The 12811-nt window shown below is 49.4% G+C and overlaps 1 protein-coding gene across 1 annotated transcript; it reads left to right on the top strand.

The window, feature by feature from the left end:
- The first annotated feature begins 225 nt into the window (after positions 1 to 225).
- On the top strand, positions 226 to 12302 carry MTNR1B (melatonin receptor 1B). Its single transcript, XM_047071967.1, has 2 exons — positions 226 to 448; positions 11431 to 12302. The coding sequence occupies exons 1-2, from the start codon at positions 226 to 228 to the stop codon at positions 12300 to 12302; spliced, it is 1095 nt and encodes a 364-aa protein (XP_046927923.1).
- The last annotated feature ends 509 nt before the right edge of the window (positions 12303 to 12811 follow it).

Here is a 12811-nt window from a genome sequence, read left to right as displayed (position 1 = left end):
CCTTTGGGCAAGGCTGCACCCCAAGTCGCCCTCCAGTTCCTACATTCTCTCCGCCCCCTGCCCACGCTTAATTATTTCCTCTGGGTCCCTCCCTACAGGCCTCCTCCCTCGCCCGCGCAGCCGGGACACAGAGGGGAGGGCGAGAACTCCAGGCGCGGCACCGCGCTCCCTGAGGCGACGGCGGGTGGCGCGGTGGCTGGCGCGCGCGGCGCGGGAGGGTCCAGGATGCCTGAGAACATCTCCTACGCCAACTGCTGCGAGGCGGGCGAGCTGGCCATGCGCCCGGACTGGCCGGGGACGGGCCGCGCGCGGCCCTCGGGGACCGCCCGTCCTCTCTGGGAGGCGCCCGCGCTGTCTACCGTGCTCATCGTCACTACCGCGGTGGACGTTGTGGGCAACCTCCTGGTCATCCTCTCCGTGCTCAGGAACCGCAAGCTCCGGAACGCAGGTGAGCGCCACGCCCGCTGCTGGGGCTGGCGTCTGGCCTCGACCCTGACCCCGCCATCCGCCTCTTTGCGCGTCCTCAGTCCCGGGCGCCCCGGTCCCTATTCTCTAACCTAGTCCCCAAGTTTGGTCCTCAGCTCAAAAGTTAGGGTGAGTTCCTGCCCTTCCCCGACGCGAGGCGCCGGCGTCCGCCTCTCGCAGCCGCCGGAGGGCACTTGGCGGACCTGTGCCAGAGTGAATTGCACAAAGTTTTTCTGGCGCACTTGTTGGCACGGCGCCGGCGCTGTGGGAACGCACGTGTCTGGAGGCTGCTGTCATCCGGGGTGCTCCAATTTGTGCGGGTCCAGATGGTGCCCCTATCTGGCCACAGAAATCTCAGGATCTTTGACACCTCTCTCCCTCCCCTGCCGAGCACAGGGGTTCACAAAGCAGGTGCCAAGAAGATGAATGAATTCAGGGAAGCTCTCGGGTGAGCTTTGGGTTAGAAACTTCTCTCCAGTTCGCCGAAGACCCATTTCCAGCCAAGAGAGCGCAGATGCAGAAATCTGCAGGGTCTGCTTGGGTGGGAACTACATTGCTTTGAGATAATGGGGTCCTTTCTGAAGACAGAGAATTCGTGGGATTCGGTGAAGATTAAAACGATGATTTGGCAAAATAGGGTTGCAGTCCTGAAAGTATTTTTCCCTTCTGCCCACTCTCATTTCAGTGTTTCCACTCCGGGGCTCTACAAGGGCAGGGGTGAGGGAGGGAGTCTCTGAACTCTGATCCTGAGAGATCATTGGAGCATGCTGAGCACCTCAGCCTGCAAAGAAGTTCAAAGCCCTGTTTGTCAATTTGTAACTTCCTAGTTTGGGCTTAAGGGCCCTTCAAATATTAGAGTGAATTAAAATTAAAAAGCAACAGCAAGAAAGCCAAGTATGTAGTTTAACTGTGCTTTTCTAAGGAACCAGACCATTCCGAAAGGCCAGTTGTAAATGGGTATATATATTTTGTGCGGATCTGTGACTCCAGTGTTTTTACGTAAAGAACAAACAAAAAATAAAATTAGGAGCTACTGTTCATAATATGGGAAACAACACTGTTAAGTAGAAACATGCTTTCTAACGCCATCATTTCAGTAGTGGTGGTTAGTATTATCTGGAATACCTTTTTCAAGACATTATTACATGCTCTGAGTAAAATCTATATATTATGAAAGGGCAGGTTGTGGTTAGAAAGTGGTATTTGAAATTTTTGATCACATTGTCCCTTTGCTGGAACCACAAACATGCTTCCCCGGCACAGAGGGGCAGGAGGGAGGTGGGGCTGGGTCCTCCAGGTTCTGACACAGGCGACTTCTCTCCCTGACTAACCAGGTGTTTAGAGATAGCCTGGAGGGCTGGCTTCCCTGGTGAATAATCTGGGCAGCCTGCTAAGGAAAAGGAGACTTGGGGGGGGAGCGGGGGGAACTGCTTTTTTTTCTTAACCTGAAGCAGACAGGCATCTTCTCCCCTCCTCCATCGCGGGGGGGGGGGGGGGGGCGCTCCCGGAAGCCTTACTGATTTGGGAGTGTGGCCGGGGTGTGTAATGAGCTTGTGACTTGCTGGCACATCCCCTGTTCCTACTTCCTGTTGAGTTCACACCAGGAACAAATTTTGACACTATAGCTAAATGACGTTAATTCCTGACACATTGGTGGCTGGTCTAGTCATGCAATTCAACCAGCTTTGATTTGACCATTGCATTTATTGACGAGGGTCATGAAAAAGCATACCATTGACTTCAGTTAAACCCTAGCAGGGTGAGATCTGAAAAGGTGCTTAAAAACTGTCAGCACTTGGAGTTTGCACTCATTCCACTAGGAATCAAGTCTCCTCTACTGAGAGTTTGGAGTGACTTTAAGAAACACTCATGTCAGACCTTTCTGTAATTAAGTTTGGTTCCTTAATTCATTGGTGTTGAGAAGATAGGACTGTGGCAATGAGAACACTCAGAGGTCCCATAACCAAGGCACACAGCCCATATTAAGATCATAGAACCTTAGCAGACAGACGCCAGTATCCTTTACTTGACTATTACAGACGCAGTTCCTCTTTCCGTTCCTTTTGTAAAAAATGTTTATTTATTTATTTTTGAGAGAGCCAGAGAGAGAGCCTGAGTGGGGGAGGGGCAGAGAGAGGGGGACAGAGAATCCCAAGCAGACTTTGCACCATCAGCGTCAGCGCAGAGCTGGGTTGTGGGGCTTGAACTCAGGAGTTGTGAGATCATGACCTGAGCTGAAACCATGAGTCGGATGCTTAACCGACTCAGCCACTCAGGTGCCCCAGTTCCTCTTGTCATTCCCAATAGGGATGATCCTGGTGGCAGGTAAGTGGTTAGATTAATTGTCCTTTTTTCCTGGAACTACCCTATCTGTGGCTTCTGTTGCTGCATGCATTGGGTCGATCTTTTCAGAGACAGCAGTAAAGAGAGGGAGGGATGGAGGGAAGATTGGAGACAGATCTGGGGCATTGACCCACCTTGGAAGGGAAGACCAGGTGTTTGGTTCACTCTTTTTTTTTTTTTTTTTTTTTTTTTTTTACATGGCACTGGGTTGGCGGTTGACAATTCTCAGTGTGTGCTTCCTGGGGACCTACCATATTTGAGGCTTTCCTGACAGCATCTGAGGACATGTTCTATGCCTGCCACGGCCATGCTTGCCCCGGTCTAGACTTAGCCAACAATAATCTCTGCATTTTTGATTTTTATCTCTTCCTTTCCCTGCTTTTCTGGAACCTTCCCCCATCAAGTTCTTTCTCTCTTATTTGTGTTTTCAATGTCTATCATAGACATACACATACACACACACACACACACACGCACACACAGTCACACAGGTATACACACAAATAGGCACACATACCCAAGGGTCTCTGGTGTTTAAAAAAAAGTGGCTTCTGGGTGACTCAGTCAGTGAAGCATCTGACTCTTGATCTCGGCTAAGGTCATGATTTCACCGTTCATGAGATCAAGCCCCGTGTCCAGCTCTACACTGACAGTGTAGAGCCTGCTTGGGATTCTCTCTCTCTCTCTCTCTCTCTCTCTCTGTCAAAATAAATAAATAAAATAATAAGATAAAACAGCATTTCCAAAAAAAGAAAAAGAAAAGAATTTTCCCTTGATTGTATGTCTGCTTCTAAGTTCATTGCTACTCTCTGTCCCGTCACAACCAGACATCAATTTCCACCCGCTACCTCACTGCTCCCCATCTCCTCCTCAGTGTTCTGCAGCCTGGCCTCAGAAATGCCCCTGTGTGCAAATATCTGTCATCGAGGCCTACTCCCTCCTTGAAAACCTTCTTTCCTTGGCTTACCAGATGCCAGTGTTTAGACCTCCTTCTTCTCTCCTCCCAGACACCTGATCCCTGGGAGTCATTCCTTCATTCCCCGAGTCCCCATGAGTTTTGCCTTATAATATCTCTCAATATGCCCCTTTCCTGCCCTCCCTACTCCTACTGCCCTACCTTACACACTCACCATCGCTTGAGGAAACTATATCCATAGGGTCCAGTCAGCCTTCCCTGCTCAGTCCTGCAGTGGCTCTTGCCACCAGTGGAGTCACTGCCATCCGTTACTGCCTTGGGTCTATACCACAGGTGACTCGGGAGCGCGGCTCACACAGCCCTTCTCCAGGGGCTAGCCCCCGCTAAGCTAATGCAACAGCCTCTTCTCTCCTCTCATCGCACTTGTGAACTACAACCATTCCCACACAGTCCACGCGTGCTATGCACTGCCTCATCTCGGGGAGCTCCCTGCCTCTTCCTGCTAGTGAATGTCCCGGTTCGGTTGTTGACGTTGCTTGTTAATAGCAAGAAAGGCGTGGGGACTCTGTCTCCCTCTTCGGGCTTCCACGGGCCCTCCCCAGACAGCTCCTGCCTCGCTGTCCTGTTGTTGGTCTTTCTCTCTCCCTGTGGGACTATGAGTTTGTTGAAGGCTGAGACTTTTAGTCCATTTCTGTCCACAGAGCTGAGGGCATACTAAGGACTGAATACGGGTGTTGAAACAAGTTGAAAATGGACACGGCAACAGAAGGCAATGGGTCGGAAGGAATTAATCGTGCTTCACGAGGTGGGGCAGGCTCATTACGGCACTCAGAACTGCACATGCCATCAGTGGAGTTCTTACGGAACCGAATTGCTTTGAACACTAAAAGGACACAGTACACCTCACTCTTGTCCTTGAAAGCTGAGTGGCACCTCTACACAAAGGTGTGCCTGCTCCACTTGCTCCTGTGTGGCCGGCCGCCTCCAGCCATGCCTGGGCTGCCCCAAACTGTGCCTCAGTGGCTCCTTAGGGAGTTTGCCCCTTGCTGGTCTGGGCTGCCTGTAGAATGTGAGCCTCCTGCCATTACCTTCACTGTCCAGTCGGCCACACGGAAGAGAGCTGAGAGACTCATGTCCTTAGTGTCATGTCGAGATGATCTCCATTAAGAGAGGTGAAAGCACGACAAGCATCAGTTACTCCTGGCCCATAGGCACAGTAGCTGATTTCCCAGGTGACAGCAGCCGTGGGCTGACAATGGATTCTTGTGCTGCGTCTGAGTTAGAGGCTGTTGGGGAAGACAGTTTGGTGATATGTAAGGAGAAAGGATGTGAAATGTTTGACGTTGGGATTGCCCAGGAAAACATGGAGGACTTCGTTGCCGAACACACAGGTCCTTGTCCAGAGTCTGCTCTGTCCTCCAGGCACCCAGTGATGCTCAGCCTGTACCATCTTTTTCCAGGGACAGAGACCACATTGCAGGCTTCCTGATGGGAATTTCCAGCCTGGCAGGGGTTTTGCATGCCCAGTTAGACTGGAGCAGAGCCCGCCTTCTCCTCCCACTTGTTGACTGAGGGTGTAAATGATGAATGAATAGATAGGCTGGCTTCACGCAAAGGCTCTTGGGAGGCTTGGAGGAAATGCTTAGTAGACCCACAGTCCCTGTGCACTCCAGGTGTTATAGGTGAGGTGGATTCCACTCGGTCCCGGCATCATCCTACCACCACCAACCACTCATGGAGACGCTCCACTTGGTGACAGGTGTCCTTTGACCTGCTCAGCCCGAGGGGTTTGCAGTGCTTATCAGCTGAAGACCAAACTGGGCTAGTTTGGACTCTCTCCCTGATGTTGCCTGAGCTCTCCAACTTCATGTTTCTGCTCTGAATACTTTCTTATCTCTTCACCAAGCAAAGACAAACACATTTTAAATCCCATAATTATGTCTTTAGCTGAACAATCAAGAAAGCTCATAATCCTCTTTAATTCCCTCTCTGTAGCTCTCAGTAGCCCAGGGGCATGGAGACTTCTGTGTTCGACTGACTTTTTATTTTTTTCCCCGTAAGTTGGGTTCTGTGTTTAGCATGATATATCACAAAATTCTGAAGACACCAGTGCCACTATTAGGTCTTACAATTTAAAATACTTATTGCTGAAAGAGTAGAATTTGGGGAGTTGAGAAGTAGAGTCCCCAGTGCTGAGGGAGTTTTCATCCTGGGGTCAGTGTCCTACCTTCTATGCTGTCCTTCCTGAACTGTGACTTCTCATATCTTATCTCCAGGAATTATAGTCCAAGATTGTAGTTGAGAGTCTCTTTCTTGTTTTTTTCTATGCAACTAATAATAATATAAAAACAACAGTAATAAATTAGAGCTAATATTACTGTGTGCTTATTATGTACCAGATAAAAATCTTTCCCATTTAAAAGAGACAGAAAAGGAAAAAGACTCTGTACATCCCCCCCCCCCCCCCCCATCAAGGGGATATCCCTTGGCAAGGACCCTTCCATTTCTTTCCTTGTCTTGAAGCCAGAGCTGATTGGGAGAGCCAGCTACAGTGCAAAAGTTTATTCTCCAACATTTGACAGAATTTGCCCTTGCTAATGTTACCTCCTAATGGCCAGGTTAAATGGGCACACTTTCCTGTTCTTTCTCACCTTGGTGGATGACCAAGAAACTACACCATTGCCCTTGGCATTTCTTTTTCCTGATTCCCTCCAGTGCCCCTTCTTTGTCACTCTTTCTCTGTTAGGGCTATTGGCAGTTCGCATAATCTTAGTGTCAGTTTCTTGAAATGGAAACCATGCTGTCAACTTTAAAGGATTCTTGTGATAGATAATTCAGCCAATTTATGTAAAGGCACATTATAAACTCCAAGGTGCTATACAAATTTTTGCTTTGTTGTTAGTATTAAGTGTAAGTGAAGTAATAAAATAGTACCATAAGAGTCTCCAGATATCTCTATTGATGATTATGGAAGAATATTTTGTAACAAGAATCTCATTTTTTAAAAAATAGATGTTTATGCTCTTGGCATAAGAAGAAAAGGAAAAAGAATACGTTTTCTTCTTTTAAGTGGTTGAAGCACACCCGTCATGTTTTTGTTTACACTATTAGCTTGCCTAACAGTCCTTTTCTTTTTTAATTAAACCAAAGTTACATTTCAACTTAGCCCTTAGACGCATCCACACTCTCTAAGATTTTCATAAATAATGTCATTTTAGTGGAACACAATCTCTGCCACCAAGGAATTTGGGAACCAAATTAGGAGCTTACATTAATGTAAAAGCCATTTGTTTTAGTGTTTGTAAGGAAATCAAGTTTGTTTTTTTTTTTAAGATTTTATTTTTAAGTAATCTCTACACCCAATGAAGGGCATGAACCCACAACTCCACGAGCAAGAGTCACATGCTTTACTGACTGAGCCAGCCAGGTGCCCGAGGAAATCAAGTTTTTGATAAATGATCTGCTCAGTGATTTCAGATACTTATCCCCAGAAAGGAACTGATAAAAATAGTTCAGTTTAGTTTAGAGATGATTATTATTTCCTCTGCCCTTTCCCGTACAAATCCCATTGGAAGAAAACAGCCATTCTAGGAAGGAGGCAGGCCTGTTGCAAGGGTCTTTGTGATTTTGTTCAACTCCTTGGTGAACTTTCCTTTCTGACCAGCCCCATCTCCTGCCACTGCCTCCGGCCTCAGGCCACCTGAGTACTTCCTCACTGCTCCCTTAGCCTGGCCTCCCTCCCAGCTCTCACCACACTGATTGGCTGCTGTTTTTGTGTCTGTTTCCCCAATAGCCCTGTTGGCCTCTCAACAGCAGGGGCCATGTCTTTGACCCACACACGGTAGTACTCAATAGACATATTGTATGTTTGAATAGGTAAGGGATAGAAGATGACCCCAAGGCACAAAAGTTTAACCCTGTTAGAAATGATAGACGATCTGTTTATTTCCCTATTTTAACCTTTCTACGTCTTGGTTTTTTATTTATTTAATTGGCTTCTCTGAGACCATGAGCTTTGTGTGGGGAGGGAGTGTGTCTCTTGTTCACCATGCCTCCCTCGGCCCTGGCAAAGGCAGAGCTGGTGCCTGGTAGATACTCAGAAATATTTACTGAGAAAATGATTCCATGACTATTTGTTTCTACACTGGCTTTTAGCTCAATGACCGAGGACAATTTAAATCCAACAAACTCTTTTTTCGGGCATGCAGGGTGGGCACAGGGAGGAGGGATGCAGGGGGCGCACAGGAGGAGGGGCAAGGGATGGAGATAGCTTTACCTTCTGGAATTTTCCTATCTGATGAAGACTAGATAGCTCGACGACGTCTGCTGGCTTTCTTCCCCCCCCTCCCCCCCGGATTACCAGATCCTTGTTAAGTAGAGTTCCCAGAAAAAAAAGACAGAGGAAGCGAGGAGGGAGGGGATTATGGTGGTTGTGTGTGAGGGATGTGCTCTGTGTATGAATATGAAAAGGGAATCCCGTATTAGTGAACAAAGCCCTGTTGTGGAAGGCTGTCTCCACTAATACACCCTGTCTGATGGAGCCAGATGGAAATAAATCACGCCAGGACTTGTGATGTAAATATTCATTAGAAGCCCGTGCACTGGGGGATGAGCACTGTTGTGTGCACCCTGATTGATTTCTCACCTGTCTAGGGGAAGAAATGGATAGAGAACTAGATCTCCCTTGAGGATCCTCCAGAGAGGACCTGGCTTCCTACAGATGGGAGACAAAACAAGAATTTCATTTGCCTAATTTGGAATTATGTCAAGAAATCTGGGAGATAGTCTGATGTCTGGGCAGATGAACCTACAGCGGGAACTGGTTGATTTCAGCCTTTTAGGAACAGCCGGAGCAATAGGGGAGAGTAATTGAATCACTGTCTACGTGGGGTTGAATGTGTTCTTCCCACTATTTACAAGCTGTTTGCCAGCCTCTGGGGCATTATTAGGGGATGAGCCACATTAACACGGCAGAGCTTCACTGGTTTTCGGGGGAAACAGCTGGCTGAGCTGGCACCAGCTCCCAGCAGCCCTTGACTTTCTCCGCACGTGCTTGCAAGTGCCAAAAGCTTGTTTGCTGCTCAATCAGGAGCCCAGAGGGCCCTGCAGAGACCAATATTCCTATGTTGGAAAGAAGTGATTTTCTTCACAGAAACAGCCAAGTGGAATGCATGGGAAGAGAAGGAAGGAGGGCCTCAGAAGAAAAGGAGAGAACCCATGAAGGAACAGTCACGGAGAGAGAAATTCAGTAACTTGCCCAACCTCAAAGTGACAGAGCTGAAATTACCCATGTCATTCCGGCTTCCAGCACCACCTCCAAGTGTCAAAAAGACACTTAAAATTCTGGGAAGAGACAAGGGCTCCTGATTCAGCTGAGAACAAGAACTTTGAGAGAAGAAATACCTTGCCATCTTGGAGCCAGGTGAGGTGTGAGCAGGAGAGCCAGAGACTGAAATCCACCAGTGGAGACAGCAAACATGACTGGGAATTGAATGGAAAAGCAGGAGACCCACTCCACACCTCAAGCACGTCCTCAGATGTGCATTTCCTGCCTGGCCATACCCAGCAGGAAGAATGTGACCAGGTTTTATCCCAATTTTATCCCATTAAGATGCCTAATTGTCCAAACGATGTTACATCAGTTACATCCTATCTCCCTTGGGCCCTCACATAGCTCTGACTCAGGAGTGGTTAGGTCCTGACGAGTCCCAGGAAGCTAACAGGCTTCTTTTCTCTTGGTTCTGAGTGAGGTTGACTACATGCCTCTAAGGCCAGAATAGGCACTTCAAGAAGACTGCCTGGGGGCACCTGGGTGACTCAGGCATCTGACTTCGGCTCAGGTCAAGATCTCACCATTCCTGAGTTTGAGCCCAGCATCAGGCTCTGTGCTGACAGCTCAGAGCCTGGAGCCTGTTTCAGATTCTGTCTCCCTCTCTCTCTGCCCCTCCCCCACTCGTGTTCTCTCTCTCTCTCTCTCTCTCTCTCTCTCTCTGTCTCTGTCTCTCTCTCTGTCTCTCTCTCTCTCAAAAATAAATAAACGTTAAAAAAATTAAAAAAAAAAAAAAGAAGGCTGCCTGGGGGTCTTCTGTGTTCCCACCCCCATCTGGAGCGCATCCTGTGGAAACTTCTTTGAGACATGGTAAGTGTGCGTGGGGAACGGGCTGGAAACAGCCCTTTCTCTACCTTGGGGGTTTGTAACTGTAATTCTGGAGTCTACCTTACCTGGGGGTCTGACTCAGAAGGATCCCCAGCCAGGTGACTCTGAGCCTCCCTTTTTCTGTACCCCCTTCAAGCCAGACCACAGCCAGACCTCTCTCTGATGGCTGCACCTTTTGGACCCTGCCTGATGCTTTGGACCCCTGAGGTGGTCACATCAGCCTCTGCCACATACAGAACACATTCATGGTGGCACCGGAGCCAGTGTCCTTGCCTCCTTGGGGAGTCCCTCCCGCACACGTATTCCATCTGCCCTCCGTGTTCAGCTGCTCTAGGGCCGGCAGCTTGCACCCCACCATGTGGTAAGAGGCTAGAAGGCTTGAAAGATGACGTCTAGTGCCCACTGCATTCCCAAGGGTCTCTATGGCTGGAGAGGATATCATCTTCTGAGCATGTAGTTGGTGCTCCAACAGTGCACTCGGTGAGTGAAACAAGTGGCATCAGGGATCGAGCCTCTCATGTTCTGAGCTTCATGTCGGCCAACCTTTCAGATTCTTGGTGCTTTATTCGTGAGTCGGTGTTTGTTTTAGAATGCAAATGTTTTAGCAATAGAAATGAGTTCTTTTGGATGTAGCCCCCTCTCTTCCCTAGGATTCTGACCCAGAACACGTCCAACACATATTAATCAATGGCTGCTGTAGTTTCCAGAGGTTCTCTCTGGCTACGGAGCTTGGTGACGCCAGAGAACACTCCATTCAGCAAAGGGAGGCGGCTCAGGCTACTTTCTAAGTGTCTTTAATTCAGTTTTCTAAATGTGAACTGCATTTGGCAGGTGGGATAGAAGAAAGGTTGCAAGAGGAAGAACCGTGTACTCTGATATTCCCTTGTGTTGCCTTGCCTGGGGCCTACGCTCCCAGCCACGTGGCCATGTCGGCAGACGCCCGGCCTGGTGGCATGGAGTCCAGTCCTTTCTTCTTTTGCATATAAAAGCCAGGGAAGTGGATTCACTACCACCCCTCCCTGCCCACACGCCACCTTCCTATAAATCTCTCTGATAGTCTCCTTTCTCATCTTCTCCCGACTGGTCAACAGGCTACTCTCTAAGTGTCGTTAATTCAATTTTCCTGACGTTTGGATCCTCGTCCCTGGGAATCCTTGTTGGAGTTTAAACCATGCCAAGCCCCCGAGCATCTGTGCCTCTCATGAAAATTGTCATCGTTTGTGAGCGCCCACTGTGTCCCCAAGCACTCGGCACCATGATTTAATTCTACAGCTATAGTGTAAAGTAGGTATCATTATTCCCATTCTGCGAATGAGAAAGATGAGGCCTGGAGCGCCTGCGTAACTTGCCTCAGTCACACAGTGAGCAGCAGACATGCCGTGTGAGCCCTGAACGCTGTGCCTCCAAAAGCCACTGTTCCATCCCCAGTACTAATAGCTCAGTAGCTTTTAAGTAACTGTTTAAGGTAACTGGATAAAGGGTAGGATATTCGACAGAAGAGAAATTGTGGGGTCTCTTGCTGACTCTTGCTCCCTATTTCCTGTTCCAGGTAATCTGTTCTTGGTGAGCCTGGCATCAGCTGACCTGGTGGTGGCCTTGTACCCCTACCCGCTAATCCTCGTGGCCATCTTCCATGACGGCTGGGCCCTGGGGGAGGTGCACTGCAAGGCCAGTGGCTTCGTGCTGGGCCTGAGTGTCATTGGCTCTGTCTTCAACATCACTGCCATCGCCATTAACCGCTACTGCTACATCTGTCACAGCATGGCCTACCACCGGATCTACCGGCACTGGCACACCGCCGTCTACATCTGCCTCATCTGGCTCCTCACTCTGGTGGCCTTGGTGCCCAACTTTTTCGTGGGGTCCCTGGAGTACGACCCACGCGTCTACTCCTGCACCTTCATCCAGACGGCCAGCACACAGTACACAGTGGCAGTGGTAGTCATTCACTTCCTCCTCCCCATTGCTGTCGTGTCCTTCTGCTACCTGCGCATCTGGGTGCTGGTGCTCCGGTCCCACAGGAAGGCCAAGCTGGAGACCAAGCTGCGCCTGAGGCCCAGCGATGTCCGGAGCTTCCTAACCATGTTCGTGGTGTTTGTGATCTTCGCTATCTGCTGGGCCCCGCTGAACTGCATTGGCCTTGCTGTGGCCATCGACCCAGAAGGAATAGCTCCCCAGGTCCCGGAGGGGCTCTTTGTCACCAGCTACTACCTGGCTTACTTCAACAGCTGCCTTAATGCCATAGTCTACGGGCTCCTGAACCAGAACTTCCGTAGGGAATACAAGAAGATTGTCTCAGCCCTCTGGAACCCTGGGCGCTGCTTCCGGGATGCTTCCAAGGGCAGCCAGTCCACAGGGCCTCAGAGCCAAACTCCACCTGTCGTTAATGCCCAGCATCCTGTCCAGGTAGACACTCTCTAGACTGGATCACTGACCGGGCGACCGGTTCATTAAATGGTGGGGGTGGATCTGCTCCGTGCGTGAGATCAGGCAGCCTGCTGGGCTATGCCGTCCTGTTCGCGTGACAGCACATGGCTTGTGGAACTTCATCCTGTGGACAAGAAGACCATCGGCACCCTTGGTTCGGGCTAGTCAGAGGATGCCTATAGGCACTGGGGGCCACATCCAAGTGAGCACGGCATCGGCCCTGGGAGACACTCTCACTGCACCGGAGGCTTGAGGCACACATCAACCAAGGAAGGGACAGAATGAGGACGGGCTTGGGACAGAAGAAGCCAGTTACTTCCTATGAGCTGTCCTCTTCTCCCACTTTGGCCTCCTTTCTGGTTTCTCTCTGTTCCCCAAAGGGCAGTAAGAATGGATACCTTCCTGTTGGCATTGAGGAGGGCACCTGTCGGGATGAGCACTGGGTGTTGTGTGGAAACCAGTCTGACAATAAATTATATATATATATGTGTGTGTGTGTGTGT

The sequence above is a fragment of the Lynx rufus genome, unplaced genomic scaffold (assembly GCF_022079265.1).
Source record: "Lynx rufus isolate CCGP_SWC_20201006 ecotype Redwood Valley unplaced genomic scaffold, mLynRuf1.p SCAF_9, whole genome shotgun sequence".
In the NCBI taxonomy this organism is placed as follows: Eukaryota; Metazoa; Chordata; class Mammalia; order Carnivora; family Felidae; genus Lynx; species Lynx rufus.
The sequence above is the reverse complement of the archived record's forward strand: the minus strand, read 5'-3'. Positions and strand labels throughout refer to the sequence as shown.